A 19,992-nucleotide genomic window follows, 5' to 3' on the forward strand; every position below is an offset into this window, starting at 1 on the left:
TTCCACTCCATCTCTCTCATTCTGTCCCTACTTCTCTCGTTCTCTTTTTTTACTAATTATTTTCTCTTTCTACTCTGTATTAGCTCTCTTTCTCTTTCTCTCTCACTCTCTCTCTCTCTCTCTCTCTCTCTCTCTCTCTCTCTCTCTCTCTCTCTCTCTCTCTCTCTCGTAAACGGTTTTTAGTAGTTTTGTTTTTTAGTAGTTTTTCTATTTGCCATAGGAGCCGGTTTATTGTCGTGGCTAGTTTTGAATTTAGGCAATTTGAGTTGGGTTGCCTTTCCGTTAAAAATATAACTTTTGCCCAATGTATCCCCCCCCCGGTTTAAATTCTATTTTGAAAAGGATTATTTCTGCTGGACGTACCCGTTCGCCTTTCACCTAATGTTGATGTGATGATATCAAATAGACATTCCGTTTCATTCAAGAAATATCTCAAAATTACCCAATTGGAGTTTTGATTTTTCGAAACGTCAAGTCACGGGGTACGAGAGCCTGATCCTTATGGTCCCCAAGGACTAGAAAGATTATTTATTACATAATCAACAAGTGGTCTATTTTAAGTTAAGTCTGATTTCTCCATCGGCTTTCTTCAGCTCAGTAGATATTTCATAAAAATTAAACAGGTTGCGCAATTTAAACCAGGCTTTTGTTAATAGAGACATTATTGCGTTTGCATTTCCTTTTTGAAAGTTGTTTATTTTACCGAGGAATACGTTCAAATTTTTTTTCTTGTATTTTTTTCGCTTTTTTTGGAATGTTTTTAAGTAGAAGTTTAAATTTAGTTAACTTTTTGTCTCTTCTTCAAATTTATCCTGCAACTCTGATGTAATAATCAAATTATTCGTTTGTTGTCAAATAATCCAGAAGAATAGCACGTTTTTCGGTTTTCTACGTTCGTTCTAGTTAATTTGCCAGCTATTTGATTATTCCTGATCAGTTGTGTCCGCCTATTTTCGCTCATCTTATCCAATCCGGTTGAACTCCAATTGAAGTGTGAGAATATTACTCGTATGGACCAAACAAAGGTCAGAAGGATTCACAAACGCCAACAATGTAGCACGTCATAGTCGAAATCTTTTAATTTGCATATCTTAATTTTATACGGTAGAGTTGCTTTGACGATAGAGGACAAACCGTATGTAAAAATAATATTTAAAAATTTTTTGTATGCCTTTCACACTCTACTTTTCAAGTTTTGAGGTGTTTTGTCAATTTCTTCTTTTTTTTTGGGCAGTTTGTCGGAATTTTCTTGCTAAATAGCAAAAACTGGTAACAAATTCCGTACCTGTTCGGAATTTTTAGATCTCATTGAGAGCTCTTGCTTTCAACTAGCGACAGAAAGGATCGGCCTTCTCAAACTGGTGGACAATACGTGGCCTCTAATAAATTTCTTCAAGTCTGACCAACATATAATTGCTTGTAAGTTTTAGGAATTGAAAAATGATATGCCCATATGAACAAGGCCAAAGCGACGATTAGATAACAGCTCAGGTGTCCAACATACTAAAGAAGCATAACACCCACAACACTTTTATACATATATACATTATATTTATAATAGTGTGTATAATATAGTGTACATTATATGTACAATATGTATAAAGTGTGTATAATAAAATGTACCCCCTCTTGCAAGTTTTTTTGTCTAAATTTTTTCTTCCCCCAACTTTTCTCAAAGAAAAGAAAGAAGAGATTAAACATACATTTATTTCCTTGTTTGTCTCTAATTGTTATAAATACTCCCACTTCAGGAAAAGATGGAGAAAGAGTTATAATGTATACGTGTGTTATTTTCTCCACCAATTCATAAACCCTTTATAGCGAAGATTAAAATTGATACTGTATTTATGCATGTGTGTCTGTTGCATGCCACTCTGCCCGTTGATTGTTGGCTTGTGAGTGTTGTATATCGTCAAAATTTTATTATTTTTAATTTGTGAATGCTAACATTTTTTTCAGAAAGATGAAGGAGATTGAAATCATATGTGCATATTTGGTTTATTGATTTGTGAGTGTGTATTTATTACCTTCATTAATATACATCTCATTAATTTCACTGTTTAATTTTATTTAGTTTGTGAATATGCTTTTTCTCCAGAAAAGTGGGAGAGAAATTGTATAGTATTTGTATATGTTAGGTTGTTGGGAGTGGGTGTGTGATATGAACATTTATCTAAACAAAAATAAAAATGATTTAATTTTAAATATTTAATTTGTTAATATGCTCAATTTTTCAGAAAGTATGTCTGGTTTCTTGCACACCACATGTGTGTATAATTTGTAAACTATAATATTTCTAATAATACGCTGTTTCTTTGAAATTTGTAAAAATTACTTATGATATTTTCATATTGAAAATTAAATTAATATAGCGAATATGCAAAATGTCCTAATATTACAGTTAATTGTGAAATGTAATCGTTAGAAATTAGTTCATACATTTGAAAACTGAATGAGACAAATTGTGATTTTTACGGATGATTTGCAGACTGTGAAAGTTAGTTGTTCAACATGTACAGAAATGTAACACTCGAGTGTAAATTTTCGGTTCATTTAAACATCAATTAACATCTTTTTTCCACCTCAAACCCTTAAGCTTTCATCTACACTGTTCGACAATAGAGCATTTAAAGCTGACTTAAAATGTAACAAATATTAATTCTGTAAATTCATTAGAAAATCAGAAATTGGTGATTATTTTTATAATCGTATTATTATTCATTTCTAAAGATCATTTAGATCATTTTATTTATTTATCTTTTCAATTACAGCACTAAAAAATGATTAAAATTTTGTTACAGTGTTTTGGATAGAGGGGGAAGAAAGGAGAAAGGGCGTAAAATCCTCTTGTCGAGATGTTCTTCTCTTCCCTCAAAGCTGGTTTCCAAGACCTCAATGATGAGGCACTCAAGTCTTCAAAGACTATCATCAATAGTTAATAAGAAGTCCAGCAGCAATTATGGCAAGTATTTCGTTCAAAAAGTTAAATTATATGCATAATTGGTGGAAGATTATAGTATGTAATTTTATATTACTTATATTATTAATGTACACTGTCAGAGTTTAGAAGATTAAGCCCAAATTGCTTTAATTCAAACAAATAAAAATAATATTTTAGTACGCATTCATGCTTGAGTGGTCTTTCATGCTTACAAACTTAGAAACTTGGCCAATACAATTTCTTCATTGTGAAAAATTATGGCTGGTATTGTCAGATTATGAATAGGCAGTTTGATAAATAAATTTTCAAACTTTTTGGCTTGGAATTTTAGTTTCAAAGGTTTATCTTTTTAGTGTATTTCGTCATATTGGGATATTTATATAAGAAAATCAGTTAAATAAGAGGAATTTTTTATTTTTGGTTTTTGGGTTTTCCAAGATCTGTCAGATGAATTTTGGTACTTCACCATCTTTAGTGTGTCGTCCAGAGCTAATGGAAAGATAGGTAGGCTATGATGATCAGTAAGGATCGAATTTCAAATTCATCGCTTCGCAGACCACAAGAGGAAATCTCACGATACATATTATTGTGCAAAAATTACATTTGAAAGAAAACATGCTTGTTCATCGAAGCAATCTGAAGGATAATTTGGCATTTCTGTTATGACAGTTAAACATTCTGAAGACCACAACTTCTATAGATAAACAATTTTAAGCTTTGGTAGTAATAAATTATAACGTTTTTCTATGTGATCTGCGCGGTGATGGCCAAATTTGGTGGTTAATAGTCCTAGTGATGTAGAAGAAAGAAAAGTAATGATATAAAAAAAAACTACATGACAATCTCTTTTTATTATATTACATTGGAAATTTGTAAGGGCTGTTTTTAAACATTTGATCTTTTTGAACTGGCAGGGTGTGAGAAAAAGAACTAATATTTATAAATTTATGGATTATTTCCCTTGAAGTATGGCCAACTCTGATCACCCTGATCTACCTATTTTTGCTTGAATTTGGCCATCTATTTCAACATTTGCATTTGAGAAATCAGGCAGTTCAAGACAATCGCAGATGGTCAAGTTAAAGGTTCACCGCTTTACAGGACTCACCACAACATTTCTCAATTCTTTATGGAAAATGAGGATGGATACAGCCACAACCTTAGTAAACCTAAACCACAATAAACAATTCTTTATATATAATTTATATATTTTTTATATATAGTTTCGTTAGTATTGATATTTATTGACCACTATTTGAAATAAATTAAATATTTGATGAATCTTTAACACAAGCCGATGATGTAAGATTAAAAAAGTAAAAAAAAAATTATTAGCTGTTTAAAAGGAATCATTTCATGTCTTCTTCTATATGAATGCACATGACATTAATTTTTTCTTTATAAATAATTTAACATTATGTATAACCAAGTAGACAAATGGTGAAATATCAAATATAGTTACATATTCTGGATGTGTTTTCCTACAAGGAGATATTTCTGATTTTGTTTTTTTAAATTAGGTCGTTCAAGCGTGAGTTAACGTGAATTAGTTACTATTAAGAAATTGGCTAGATAATTTCACGATTTTATTTGGGAGAAAAAAAATCGTTGGCAGTGTACGTTAGGGAGGCATGAAGAATTGACCTTAGCAGTTAACGATACTTGCGTCCAACGTTCGTCTATAAGGCGTCTGTCCAAAAATAATCGCAAGGCGTTTTGTCAAATGGCTCCTTTGATTAACCTCATGTATACAACTAGACAAATACGCTCGATCTGCGGTTTCAAACGGTTTCAGTTGAAATACGTCGAGTTTTATGTATAACAAAGCACAGGCCTAAAATTAAAATTGACCTGGGGTTTGGAAACCTGAAACAAATATTTGCTACGATTTCAAACAAAAAACTTCATTTGTGCATTGTATTGTTATGAATGTTGATGAGTTTTGTACGTGTACGGGTTTTTTATTATCTAAACATCAAGCTAATTCGTGGAGCTATTTGTTTAATAAAGTGCTTCTAGTCTTTCGGTTGAAGCTCCGACGCAGTAGTCAATTAGGTTTATCGAGACTCTAGATTCCTCGTGTTTGATCCAATTTGGGTTTTGTTCGAAAACAGTCGCTTACAATTTGCGGTTTCAGGTTTTAACGATATGTGAAGACAGACAGATTCTTGTTCGGAATGGTCTGCATTATTGGCATTACAGGGGCAACGAGGAGGTCGATAAATTGGTCAAGGAAAGTACAAGAACTTCTATAGGCCCTGAACCCTTTTGCGGCATACAAAATTGTCAGAACCGTTCCAGTTTCATTTGTTTTCATTTTCGGAACAAAAAGGTTCCAGAAATGAAAAAGAAGGAAACGAACAGCGGAGAAACTATATATGAAGCAGCCCTCTCACCAATTGGACGGAACCATAACTAGACCCATGCCGCCTGATCCCTAGATTTTCCTGCATTCCAGATTGCACTATAGACTTTTGGTCACGGTGTGCAAGGATGTTAAGAGGCAGACTCCCCCTTTAAGAAGATCCCCAGAAGTGGATTCTGATGAAGAGGCAACCTAAGGACCAAACAATGGGTTAGTAAGACCTATGCTCAATGGAATTGTGGTTCAGGACAGAGGCATGTGAAAAAGTTTATCAATAAACCCTTGCGGAACTAACGGCAGAACTACTAAACCTAACACGTGTCAGTGATAGAACTGCTGACAGGACATTGCAGACTCTAGAGGCATATGCATAGAAAGCATCCGAAACGAGTCTGTACAGATATTTCCTGGATTCCTATGCAGGCAGCGATTCCTACTCCTGGGAGAGGATAAGCACAGATTTGAAGAATTCACATGGGACTCCTTGACAAATTTTGGAACTGATAAAAAGCATTAAGCTTAATGAAAACCTCCAGATAACAATGGAGATTGTGCAATAAACCAGTATTGGTCTCGGAGCGTGAGGTCGAAAATGGCCGACTCCTTTTAACCTTAATCATACGGTTGTTGGCACATATCGATCAAAGCTGGAACAAGAGTAGTTGTAGCATTAAATGCGAATGATTTTAGCATCTGGAAATTCCTAAATTGCTAAATGGTCCCAGGAAAACACAACAAAGTTACCTTGAGGTGGGTTCCGGAAATGAAAAAGAAGGAAAAGAACCCGCTGAGTAACTAGCTAAATACAGCTCTCTCATCCATTGGACTGGAACCACAACTAGGCCTATGCCGCTTGATTCCTAGAATTGCCTGCATTCCATCTGCCGCTGATGAAGAACCGCCTTAATTAAGAGTCTGACGCCTAAACCACTCCGCGATTTCTGCAGAGTGCAGTATATACCATATTTTGTCATGTTTTTGTGCTGTTTCGAAAGGTACAAGCCAAAGATGAGATTCGTTGCGTTTCAATAACCATTTGGAGGAATGTTAAAGAGAACCAATGATCTCAATGCAACTATGGGATATTTAATCGATGATCATTGATTATGTGAATTTTAAGATTACTATGATATACCTTTATTTACATATATTATAAAAGAATCAAGTTGATTGAGAATTAGCCTACTTGATTAGGAACGATATAATTGAGAAACCTTTATATAAAATCCATTTTTGTCTTTGCATCTCAGATACATATCAACGGGCGTATATAAAAAGTGTGCATGTTTGTTTTCAGTCCCCCATTTTAATTAAGGCTCCGGTCATAGTAGTTTAGTAGATGGCCCTTGTTTAATAAGTTTATCCGCTGTTTTATTTCTATCCATGTCCTTGCATCCGAGTCGGAAAAATTCGGTTGTTTTATGCAGGATTTTTGTTTTATTGAATCGAACCCACGATCATTTTCTCTGCCTATCCTCCATGTAGATCGGTAACGACCACATTAAAAGTTCATCACCCCTCACTACTCTGTAAAATCTCACAATATACTAAACTAGTTTAGAAGACGTCCAATAGGTGCTGACATTCTAAACGAATGATTAAACGTCTAGCCAGCTAATTAATCTCGGTCGCTAAAGCCTGTGAAGAACGTTCACACATTCAGGCGGTTTTTCATCAGCAGCAGAGGCAACAAGTGGCAGTTGTGTATATGCGAATATGCGTGTGTAGTTCACAATGTACGTCCTTTAGTAAGTAGAACGAGAAGAAGTTCTTCACCACCTGCCTCTGCACCTAAATCCACTGGGATTTACAGAAACCTCATATCAAAGCAGTCAGCCCTCCAAAGTCCAATCTACCAATCTGAATAAGGTTTGACAAGTAAAGATCCTATGAATCAAACAACCGAATCTTTCCTACTTGGCTGCAAGGGCATCAATGGTAATAAACCGATAGATAAACTTATTAAACAAGGATCAGCTATTGAACTACTACGACCGGAGTCTTAATTAAAATAGGGAGCTGAAAATAAACATGCACACTTTTTTATACACCAGTTGAAAATTAACTAAGACAGCAACAAAAATTGATTTTATATAGAGACCTCTCTATCAAGAGATAGTAATAAAACAGCATATATTAAACAGGCACTTCGGGCATACCTGGAAGTTTTGCCTAGTAGCCCAGTGGATGCTATGAAGGCATCTGGTTAACCCCCTCTGATGTTACTTCGCAAAATTCTGAAGAAGTTGCAGACAACTCTAATGACGAAAACTTAAACTGTTCCACATTAACTAAAATTTTCACAATTCACTCGTTCCGAAGTAGTCTAATTCTCAATCAACTTCATTCTCTTATAATACAAGAAGCAAGGACATAGTAACCTCAATTTCCAATTAATTTATTGACATCGACTATTTGATTAATTATCCCGTACTTGCATTGAGGTTATTGGTTCTGTTCAACATTCCTCCAATGTATATCGAATCCAACGAATTCCGATCAAGGCGTAATTGGTGTACTTGTTCGAGATCCAATACTAGCCAATTTGGCGTGGCAAAGTTTTCCGGTGCCATGTACTCCTCAAAAACCCACACATGAGATGCATAGCATAAAATAGCTCGGTTGACCTCCCTGAATATGGTCACCTTGCCACTCCAAGGCAAAACTCTGCTGCCTTGGTAGGCCGAAGTAAAACATCCAATCTACATTTTTCAAAGTAATGCGCAAGTAGGTTAATATTTGCCTGTGGCTGCTCTGGGCCTTTCCCATATATTATTACGACCTTTATATTTATTTCGCCTCGTTTTATACCGAACATCAGGTCTTTACTTCAATAATAAAAGGAGCAAGCAGAACTCACTGGGTATTCTGTTATTCTGTTTCACTCCACAGGAAACGACAAATTCATCCGACAGCCCCGACCCTAGTGCCTAATGGATGCGGTATTGTCTGACAAACTTCCTCTGGAGAGAAAAAAACCCTATTTTATTAATAAATTTTTCCTTTTGACTGTTCAGCCTAATACCTTTACCTTAATGAAGGTGTACCATTCGAACCAATACAAAAAAAAGGAGAGAATAGAGTATAATGCTGCACTCTGCAGTACTCTCGGAGTGGTTTAGCCTTGATACCTATATCCGTACCAATACTATAAGGAGAGAAAGTTGGTTTGGATGTAAGAGGTTATCTCGAAATGAACTAGTCAGATTTTGATCAAATGTTTTTGACGCGTTCCTTATGATCACAGGAAGGACAAAGACACGCTATCACTGCAGTATCATATGAAGATATGAAATTGTGTATGTTATTGTGTTTAGACGTTTTAGGACTGGTTGTGAAGGGTTTGTATGATATAATTTGTTTAAAAGAGAATTTGGGCTTAATGCAGGTTTAGCATTTACAAATATCTTGGGTAATCATATTTTTAGCCAGTTTACTCTGTTTTATCACTGACTACGGATTTCTTCGGTTTGGTTAAGTTAGTAATTGATACGTCTTTCTATTTTTTCTCCTGGGTCTTGCAGCCTGTACCACGCACCTAGGTCCATTTTAGTTCTTCCACTGAAGAAACCCATTTTCGGAAGGGGTGGAAAAGAATTCACGTTTGCCGAGTTTCAACCAACCCGGGACATTTTTGACTGCCAGTGCGGCCATGATGAATGGTATATGTTTATGCTTGTCAATGCATATTCTAGTTGGTACTTGACAGATTGGACTTTCTGATGGCTGACGACCGTTATTTTTCTACTGAGATTTTCCATCACTGGGGGCGTATTGTTCGTTACCAAGAGATCAGTCTTCACTTTCAGTATACTAGATTAAATAAAATTGACCATTTCGTAATGTAAGGATTTTAAGTGCATTCTGGTATTCCTTGATTGTTCCTTTATGGAATAATCACATCGGGGCTTGATAGAGATTCAAGATGGCCTCATGGCCAACACGTGGGCTGACCTTCTACTGTTGAAATTGTTTCAAATACGGATTATGTTCTGATGATGTGAATTTCTTGAATATTTTTTGTTCTGTTTTGTAAATTATTATAATTGTAACTCGGTTTGGCGGACTAGGCATTGGAGGGAGATGAAACAGGCCGGGATTTGGTAGAGGAAGGGCACGTCCGCGGATGGCTTGGGGGCCCGGCGTGACGTCACTAGGCACGAGAGAGAGAGAGAGAGAGAGACCCGAGCCGGATCGCAACTCTCTCTACTCTCTAGCACTAGAACTCGTGTTATGCCGCCATTGGGGTTCGTTCGTGTGTGTTACCTGTTCTGCGTTCTTGGGTCGAGAGCCGATTGGAAATGATAGAGTCGTTTCCGTCTGAAAACGCTCCGATCCACTCTTCGTCCGTTCTCCGTTAGCCAGGGCAGCGCTGAACCAGAGAAACATTTCCACATTCCGACTCGTTTACAGCTCTCGATCATGTTAATTTACGATATCAGGAACAAATGATCGCTCGCACCCCCGAGGTTCAAACCCCTTCTGGAAAATATTCGAATTATTTTATTAAGTTTTGCATTAAACGCACTGCATTTTTTAGCAAAGGACCCTTTTTAAAATGCAAGGTACTTTTTATTTTTTTATTTATCATCTTCCTCCTCATCTGGTTTTTTTTTTTAAACACCTTGTAATACGAGATGTGTGTGGTATTTACAGGGAATGGAGACATCCAGTGGTGTTTTTCCCAGGTTAAAGGTACATTAGACGACGATGTTACCGAAGGTAAATAAAACAAATTACTATTTTACGAGGAAAAGCGCCCCAAGCCGAATTTTAACACAAAAAAAAGGCGTTTCTAGCATCTAACCCAGTTTCTAGGTTAGACTTAGCAAATCAAACCAATTATTTAATTTTAGAAAAAGGAAAAACAATCCAAATTAACAGTTTACACAAGATATCTTATCTCATTCCTCATTTTCACCTTGGGCCGCTTATTTCCACTCTTTATATAAATATATACTTTTTTTTTCAACCCCCGACAAAAAAAATCTTTAATTAATTCTTTACAGCCGATATTATTTCCTGCGTCGAGTTCAACCATGACGGTGATCTCCTCGCCACTGGCGACAAAGGCGGGAGAGTTGTGATATTCCAGCGAGACCCGATCGTAAGTTATTATTTGCTATATTACTTTACGACCTGTTGTAAACGGACACAGGCGAGACGGGATTTCTCTCTCCAGATTGTGCCTGGATTGTATGTGTTCGGTTTGTGAGACGCTTCCCTCATTTCGTCTCCACTTGGCAATACTGAATCTTCATTTAATAAAAAAAAAGGAATAAAACAAGAAGAAAATACATATTTAATTGTTTTATTTATACGGTAAAATTTAGTAGTAAATATTATTTTTATACTGACGTTATTTCTGTCTGCCAATCTTTGGTGAGTTCATAAGATTTTATAATATTGGGTTTGTATATTTTTGTCATTTTTGCTACATTGTAGTGTACAGATGAAGCACTGAAATGGCAAGAAGCCAGAACGCATCTAACAGACCAAAAAAAAAATTATTGGAAAGGATCAAACTACAGTTCATCATCCTGCAGACCCCTAAAGGGGAAATCACACATGAAATATAAACTCATAAATTGAAATCTAGCTTGGTCCTCTTAGTGTTTTTTCCATCAGTTGTATTCTAGGTTCAAACCTTTGTTAAAAAGTCCTGGAAATCGAATAGCAAAATTAAAATAGAAACCTACCAGTGAAAAGATGACATAATACAAGAAATGTTTACGGCTGACAATATTTCATACCAATAAGGGTGGTTTGGTCCTTGGCAGTGTTGGGACAGAGTCTATGTTCAAAGAAATTTGAAACCAGTTATTAGAAACTGAAATGATGTTAAATTTGTTTTGCCCTGATGATGACCTTAAAATAGGTCAAAAGCTTGGCAGATAACAATTAAGTTTGTTTTTTCATCCAATTGATCATACCAAGGTAGACTATTTGTAGCTAAAACATTGGTCGATAAATCTAACACTTTAAACAACTATCCCTGCTGTTTTAATGGGTTTGTCCAATTTTTGTTAATAGTGTTTTTGCATAAATCTTTATTTTGCTTTAATTACATATAAAGAAAAATTAAAACAGAAACCCACTCATGAAAACAGCAAAATACTAGAAGTTAGACTAAACCAGCGAGGATAGGTGGGAAAATGATTGGACACAATAAAATTGCAGGCTAAAAAAAGACAGGCAAAGTCTGCACAGAAAGATTCAGCTGTGCTTCTCCCTGCTTAAAACCTTACTGAAGATGGCTAATAGGGAAAGGTATCTAACAAAACAAGACTAGGCATACCGAAATGAATGTAAACAACAAAACTGTAAGTGCATCACCCCACAAATCTGAAGAGGAAATCTCACAAGAAATAAAGATGCTCGAAAATTTTAAATCTGTAGCTTTTGCATCTAAAGTTATCCTGATCTACCATTAGTTTTTGGTATTTTGTCATCTTTCCATTGATGTTCTTTTGTAGAATGTTCTTAGTAAACATTTGCAACAAATGACAATATGACAGGTGAAATGCTAAAATGCATTGGTCAGACAAAACAGGGAGTAATAGCAGTCAAAATAATCAACAATTGCCAAGCTTCATTCTTTGCCCTGCAGACCTAAAGAAACATGACAATAATTCTAAATGGAAATAATAATGAAAAGAAGGAAAAAAGCAAATATTATCATGTATTAATTTTCTTTGGAAAAGCCCAGGGTGTGTACAGTTAAAAAGGCATTTAAAGGAGAAACGGCAGAAAAGAAAGACAATATATATACTTGAAAAGTCAAGATTTATAGAAATAATCAAAATGAGAAAGCTTAGAACACAAATAGATGAGAATATATCAATTTCTACTCCATAAACAAAGAGAAAACCCAGCCTAGCCCACAAAAAAACAAAGACCACCAAGTCGCACCATTTACCATTTTTCATTTTATGTAGGAAAGAACGGGGTATTGTCGGATACTGGGTAATGCTGGTCAAACCACTTGTTTTATGTTTTACAAATTTTATGAGTAGTTCACAATTAAATAAATAAAAAACTGTATGTAGCAACTGAAACTAGAATCATTTTCTTACTGAATCATAGTATGACAACTTTTTATCTCAACACAACATGCAGGCAATGTTTGGAAGTTAAGTGACTAGTGTGATACCCTGTTTTCCCCTACTTATAATTGACAAATTGGCACAGTCCAATGTTGGAATATGTTGTAATACTGAAATACATCTGACATACAGAAAAAAAAAGTAGAACAGATCTAGTACTAGATAACGTGAGATCATTGGTGTACACCTAAAAACAACTCCATGGGTGGCATCTTTTGGTGACAATTATTTTTACCAAACTGCTTTTTCTGTAAATTAACAAATTTAAACTGCTCTGGTGTTGATATTCTGGAATTTTTGCTTAATAAAATAGCTTTAATTGAAAAAAAAAGAAGTTATTTTAAAGTTTTAATATTTTTACACGCTTCTGATTCCAAATTTTCCCTAGAAAAGTTGTTAGAATAAACATACTGAAATTGTTCAAACTGTTTCATGTCTGTAATCAAAAAATTATCTGTAATTTATCCTATAGGTGGCTACTTTTGGCATTGTCAAACACAGGGAATAGTTAATAAAGTGATAAGGCAAAAATAAAAGCAAAGATGAAAATAATAACTTTTCAAACTTGTAAAAACTGTTTCACAATTTAAAAACAATGTTTTTATATTTTATTTTGGCTATTATTAATCTAATTAAATTTTCAGTTTACAAAATCTTGTAGTGAATACACAAAAAAATAATGTCTAAACAGGATTTAAACAACACACAAATAGAATTGTGGTCATTTTTCATTAGTTTAATTACAATTTTAAATAGTCGTGAACATTAACAATAACTTATTACCTATTTTTACATTTGGTCATTAGTTAATCATTGCTGAGCTTTAATTTCCTAAATTAATTTTATAAATTAAAAATATTTATAATTATTTGGGTCAATTAAGGGATTGTAGCCAACGTGTTTTTAATCTTAAATTAACAGATTGGCTCAACGAGGGACAAAATAATTACTGCTACTTGAAAGGTTGCACAATTGGCTTTTTTTGTGTGTAAAATAAATAATAGATTAGATGAAAATTGGTCGTTATTAATAAAGTTAAGATTTAAGTGTTAATATTATGTTAAGATTACATAATTGTTCAATGAAATCTTGATTTTTTTTTTTTAATAAAATATTTCCTAATGGATAAATTGGAATAAAAATAAAATTTCTTTGTATTTCTGTTTGGCTCGGGAATCGAATAATAGTACAATCAAGTTTCAATTAATGCTATTTTCTGAATGCAGAAAAATCGTTAAGAACATCAAAAATAAGCTGTAAATAACTTTAACTGTAATTGAAACTTTAAAAACTGTAAATAAATAAAAATAAATTTTAAAGTCAATTTTTAATTAATATGGATTATTGTTTTAACTCCAATGTATCTAATCAGGACTTTAAAACTTATCAATAATTCCCAATTAATTAATGAATATCTACTTATAAAAGTCAAAAGCTTGACAAAGGAACTGAGTGTTTTTTATTTATTTCTATTTTTGTATATTTTATCTTAATTTACAAATTGGACATCCCTGATTTTGTAAAGACATAAAATTAACTGTAAATAAATAAAATTAATACCACATTAAGTAAATATGGGCTAATTAACAGTTCAACGACTCTAAGCATCCAATAAAGCTAGAATTTGACAATATATTTTTTTGTGTGTGTGAGAATCATCGTGAGATCTTGATGATGAACCTGAAGTATTTTCATCAGTCAAAAAAACCGTCAAATTTTTGTTCTTCCAGAAATGAGTGATCTGCACACAACAATATAAACAATTTTCAATTAGACCTTAGCTAATTTAAAGAACTCTCATTTTTTTAATTTAATTAAACCATCACAAGAAATTTTGTCTGAAATTATCAATGGAAAATCTTTACAAGGAGAATGTATGTGTCAACGAAATTTATAATTTAAACAATCACAAGTCTTTTTAATTAGGATTTTTTTAAATTATTATATTTACCTGAACTATTAATTATTGGTGGTGTCTTTGTAGCCAAAATGTTTTTAGAACAACTAAAAAAAAAAAATCTAAAAGAACAGAATAAAATTGTCCAATCTTCTAAATTAAACTATATTTATAAGGTTTATAGTTTATTTTTTAAGTAAATTATACATACATTTATTTAGCTTGTTTTTTATTTTTATTTTATTTTTTCTACAAACTTAGAGACATAACTAATAGAGAAATAATTTACAGAGCAAGAATTGTCAACCTCGGAGAGGCGAGTTCAACGTTTATTCGACATTCCAGAGTCATGAACCGGAATTCGACTACCTCAAATCTCTTGAAATTGAAGAAAAGATCAATAAAATACGATGGCTCCGGCGTAAAAACCAGTCCCATTTCTTACTCTCAACTAATGGTGTGCATATATATTTCCAAAAATTTAATATATGTATTGTGTTTAAACGTCTGCTTTTCCTTTCAGATAAAACAATAAAGTTATGGAAAGTATCCGAAAGAGACAAAAGAGTCGAGGGTTACAACACAAAGGAAGAAAATGGGCAGATGCGAGACCCTTCTTGCATTACGGAATTGAGGGTAAGTTTTTGACATATCAGCATTGTTTAAAATACATATATTTTGAGCTAATCTTATTTTCAGGTCCCAGTCATTAAATCTATGGAACTCATGGTCGAAGCATCGCCTAGACGGATATTTGCCAATGCTCACACCTACCATATTAATTCAATAAGCGTTAATTCAGACCAAGAGACGTACCTGTCTGCAGATGACCTCAGGATAAATCTTTGGCATCTTGAGATCACTGATCAGTCTTTCAATATTGTTGATATCAAACCGGCGAACATGGAAGAGCTAACCGAAGTAATCACTGCTGCTGAGTTCCATCCGTTAGAATGTAATCTTTTTGTGTATTCGTCTAGTAAAGGCACGATCCGTTTATGTGATATGAGGCAGGCTGCGCTTTGTGATAGACATTCAAAAAGTATGTTTTTTCTCCCTTTATGATATATTCATTATTGATATTTTTATTTTTGTCCTATTTAGTTTTTGAAGAACCTGAAGACCCGACAAATAGAAGTTTCTTTTCCGAAATAATATCTAGTATATCTGATGTTAAATTGAGTAATTCTGGCAGATACATGATTTCAAGAGATTATTTGTCTGTTAAAGTGTGGGATCTTCATATGGAATCTAGACCTATTGAAAGTTATCCTGTAAGTCGTTTAATTCTGTTTATTATAAACTTACAAAAAACTTAATTAAAACTTCTCTCTCAAGGTTCATGAGTACCTGAGGTCAAAGCTCTGCTCTCTGTATGAAAACGATTGTATATTTGATAAATTCGAGTGTTGTTGGGCTGGAAATGACCAGTACATCATGACAGGCTCGTATAACAATTTCTTCCGAATGTTCGACCGGACAAGCAAGAGAGACGCCACCTTGGAAGCATCTAGGGATATAGCGAAACCGAAAACTCTTTTAAAACCTAGGAAGGTGCGCAAAATAAATAGTATTTATTATTTGTAACATACGAAATATTAAAATATTCCCTTCTTTCAGGTTTGTACTGGTGGTAAAAGGAAAAAAGACGAGATCTCAGTCGATTGTCTAGATTTCACTAAAAAGATACTCCATACCGCTTGGCATCCGAGCGAGAACATAATAGCAGTGGCAGCAACAAATAATCTCTTCCTATTTCAGGACAAATTGTAGCCGGCCGTGATACCTCAGCAGCACAATATTCTAAAGTTAGTACAATATTTATAATGATGTTCATTGTGAAAGTCTGTTTTACAAAAAGTGAGAAAAGGTTGTAAAATAATCTTCAGCTGGAATTAATATTGTTGTAATCAATCAATAATACTTATTACTTATTATAGCTTTTACTATAATATAAGCTAAAATCTGCAATATATAAACTGTATAAACACACTGAATCAAACTTAGGACTTCATTACTGGCTGGCTCCCCTCAGGATATTTGCAAATCGTACACTACTTAATATTTGTACAGATGGTAATAAATAATAATACAAAATTATTACTTATTATGTTACTACAATAACCTTTGAGTTTTGGCAGTCTGTAGTCAGACCTTTTTATTAATTAATTAATTTATTTTTTATTTATTTTATTTATTTATATTTATTAACCAAAGGTACAATGGTACATAGGTAATCCGTCAAGCATGTACATACATAATAAAAACCTTAATTATGTTTGCAGAAATAATGGTTGCAAGAATCCAACCATGGTCTTATCCAACCTGCCGCTGCAGTTAGGACAGTTTGGGACTATCAACAGCTAGGTCATTTCAACTCTCAATCCATCTAGTCGTTAAACCTAGACACACTTTACAAACACTATCTGATAAATCTAAGTGAGGGTCTATGGGGTACTATATGTTCAGCCATTGACCTTCACAAGCTACACATTCATGCTAATAAGTACATTCACTCTAAATATATATATATANATAATGATATATCTATCAAGTACTATGTGCAATAAAGGGGGGGGCGCAGAAGCTGAGTGGTTAAGGTGTCAGACTCTTGGCCAGTAGATCCCCCAGTCGTGGGTTCGATCCCCACCGTCGCCTCTGGACTTTTTTTCTGACACTTAAGTGGATCGCTGGCTACAGTTGAAAGAAATTGACACAGCACTCATCAATGGAAGGTCTGGGGCAGGATCGGATCTCAGCGACCCTGAATTTGGTCCTAACACCCTTTAAAAATGAATCTCGATGGAAGAACACTGGCACACCGGGGGCTCAATTCACATGCTTATTGCGAGCTCCCAAAAAATGGAGCCAGGAATAACGTACAATAAGCTCTAGTTTACAGCTGTTGTGTTTAGGGGGATGTATCCATTGGAAAAAAAAAATCATCTGGGGTCTCGCTGGCAAGCTAAAGCATGGGTTGCATTCTTACTCACTCTCTATATAGAATCAAGGAACCCCTTCAATTATATGGAACACATCAAGCAACGTTTCTCTACATGCGGGCTTTGGACCAAAAGTAAATGCTCGTGTGACAACCTCACATGGTCTATTGTGGCGAGATCCCTCTTTGATTTAGATCCTCCTAGGGCCACATATCAACCAAATTCTTGATTTGTGAGAGCATCTCTGCTGATTCAATCCATTGACTATGTGTCCTAGGCCCCAGATAACGCAGTATAATTCTTCAAGTGTGCCGAAAAAAATTAAATATTAAATTTAAAGCATTAACATAAATTCTCAAATCTTTTCCAACAAGTAAAATCAGATTTTTTTAATTATTAAAATTATATTTTAGGTAATTTTGATCAATTATTGAGATTACATGTATTGATTGTTTTATTGTTCATTCACATTTATTTTATATTGTTAAACTTGTTTGCTCACTTCCCTGACAAAAATGTAACACCAAGTTAACATTAGTTTAAATAACATTTCCCTTTTTGTTTTAGAGCGCTGTCGAGATTGGAAGAAGAAATTGAATCAAGGCTTTTGAAGAGGCTTTGGTGAAAGAAAAACAAAATCAATACAAAACAAAAGTTTTTTCTTTCTTTCTTTTTTCATCCCAGCGGGAACGCAAATAACATAATCAAAGAGAAACCATTACTTAAGAAGATACAACTCACAACAAATCTGCCTTTATAAATATATATTCGTAGGCCCCTCAGATATGAAGAAATTAAATTGGAAACCAAGGACTTTTAAAATATAATTTATACTAAAGGACGTTCGGACGGTTGGTGTAAAGAAAAATAAAAGAGATAAAAATAATAATATATTTAGTGCCTAATTGCTTTTCCGTCAAACCTCCGTCCGTTCTGTCTGGTAAAATAAACTGAATAAAACTAAAAAGTGTATGTGTGTAATTTATTTTAAAGCAAAAAAAGTGCCATCTTAAAACCCCTGAGTTTTCTCTCTTTAGTTACTATTATCAGTCTTAACCTAATTATAAAATTAAATACACTGAAAGAAAAGAAAATTACAACCCCTTTCCCCGTTTTATTGTTTAATTATTAACATGTTATATTTTGTGTTTTAAAAAATAAAAATAAATAGTAAATAGTCACCAAGTCAAAAATGACAAAATGTTTCACAATTAAGTATAGCAATGTTGTAATATTTATTTTATTTTTTTATAGTCATCAAATATTATGAGATAAAAATATGTTTAGTATTAAAAAAAAACTAGTATAGTTATAAAAGATCGAAGTCTTATTACTATTTAAGGATGTTGAAATCAAAGCTAAGAAAATTGAAAGTATATTTTCCAAAGAGAGATACAACTTGTTAAATGGTTTTTATGCTTAAAATAAACAATAATTAAACAAAACTTAAGCTCAATTTAGCCCTGCCTGTTTTGAAATTTTTATTTGGTCGACCAATAGGACAGAATTTCATTGAACGGATGGTTTACAACTTACAAAAATCAATCTAGTGTTTAAATATTACTGTTTTTGTTTTTTTCTCTTTTCAAATTGGTATTAGTTATATTTAAAAATAAATGTTTCAATTTTTTTTTTGTTAAAATTGTAAGCATTTTTTTTTCTCTCCTGTCTCTGTTTAAAAAAAAGTTTATATGATAAAATGAAAAGTAAAACAACAAATATTTATAAAGGATGTAAGATAGTGAAATAAACTTGAAAGAAATATTGACAAACTACATTATTTAATTTGTTAAAACAAAAAATTGTAGTGATCACACAGTAATCACCAAACCTATTTCCTAATTACAATTTTTATGCCAGCAATTTTTATTACTATTTATTGGGTTGTCCGGAAAATAATGCAGGATTTTGGTATTAAACAAAAAAAAAGAAACTAGTTACTTTAAAGCAATGTTCTTTAATCAAAATAATTTCCCATACNTTTATTTATTATATATATTAAGGTGGATGGGGTCCAAGGAAGGCCGCTTAGTTCCACAGGTGTCATGGCATAGGGAGGTTGTATAAGCAAGTCTTGCTTCTCATTTTCTTTTTTCTCTCGCAGGCCAAGAAACGAAGTTTTATGTTATGAAGTTAGTCTTGAAATTAAACATCTTTTTTTATATTTAAAAAGTGGAACATTTATGTAGCTAGAACTTTACAGACACCCCTTCAGACAACAGGGAAAATGGAACAGACCAACCACTGAAGATGGTGAAAGGCCAAACCATGTTTGATAGGTCAAGGAACAGGTACCTTTTGTACACCTCAAGACTGTTACACAAATTAATTTCCTGCAAACAAATTGATTCAACTTACAAAATCGGTCAATGAAAAAATAAGTCACCTGAATTTAATTATGTCGCTTTAATGTTGTCGATTCAAGAGTTTGGGCTAATCACACTCACACAAAATTAAGTTATTTGTTAAATCTGTAATAAAATATTTGATCACGTTGGTCATGACAGACACGTTTAGGCCTGTTAGCCATCATCAGTGGTAAATTTAATATAAGTAAGGAAGAAAGACAGACTAAAGTTATTAGAAACGACCAAGCTACAGGTTCATCAGCCAAAAGACAAGATGATCTTGTACCATGATCACTCGAAATCTTGTTTTGCTATTTTCATTAGTTGGTCTTTTGTTATCCTGTACATTTTGTCTTTCTATCCGATGTAATTGTGTAGGTCGATATTAATTGT

At 33.5% G+C, this 19,992-nt stretch overlaps 1 protein-coding gene across 1 annotated transcript in view; it reads left to right on the forward strand.

The window, feature by feature from the left end:
• LOC106668592 (protein phosphatase PP2A 55 kDa regulatory subunit) overlaps positions 1 to 18,320 on the forward strand; it is a 29,625-nt gene extending 11,305 nt beyond the window's left edge. The window contains exons 3-12 of the mRNA XM_014397493.2: positions 2,802 to 2,962; positions 9,963 to 10,028; positions 10,316 to 10,413; positions 14,601 to 14,766; positions 14,833 to 14,945; positions 15,009 to 15,351; positions 15,414 to 15,583; positions 15,648 to 15,863; positions 15,930 to 16,117; positions 17,819 to 18,320. Of these exons, the coding sequence (XP_014252979.1) occupies positions 2,896 to 2,962; positions 9,963 to 10,028; positions 10,316 to 10,413; positions 14,601 to 14,766; positions 14,833 to 14,945; positions 15,009 to 15,351; positions 15,414 to 15,583; positions 15,648 to 15,863; positions 15,930 to 16,082 (1,392 nt within the window). The 5' untranslated portion in view covers positions 2,802 to 2,895 and the 3' untranslated portion in view covers positions 16,083 to 16,117; positions 17,819 to 18,320. The remainder of the gene's footprint in view (positions 1 to 2,801; positions 2,963 to 9,962; positions 10,029 to 10,315; positions 10,414 to 14,600; positions 14,767 to 14,832; positions 14,946 to 15,008; positions 15,352 to 15,413; positions 15,584 to 15,647; positions 15,864 to 15,929; positions 16,118 to 17,818) is intronic.
• The last annotated feature ends 1,672 nt before the right edge of the window (positions 18,321 to 19,992 follow it).

Source organism: Cimex lectularius, unplaced genomic scaffold, assembly GCF_000648675.2.
Source record: "Cimex lectularius strain Harlan isolate CLEC.00 unplaced genomic scaffold, Clec_2.1 scaffold147, whole genome shotgun sequence".
NCBI classification, from domain to species: domain Eukaryota; kingdom Metazoa; phylum Arthropoda; class Insecta; order Hemiptera; family Cimicidae; genus Cimex; species Cimex lectularius.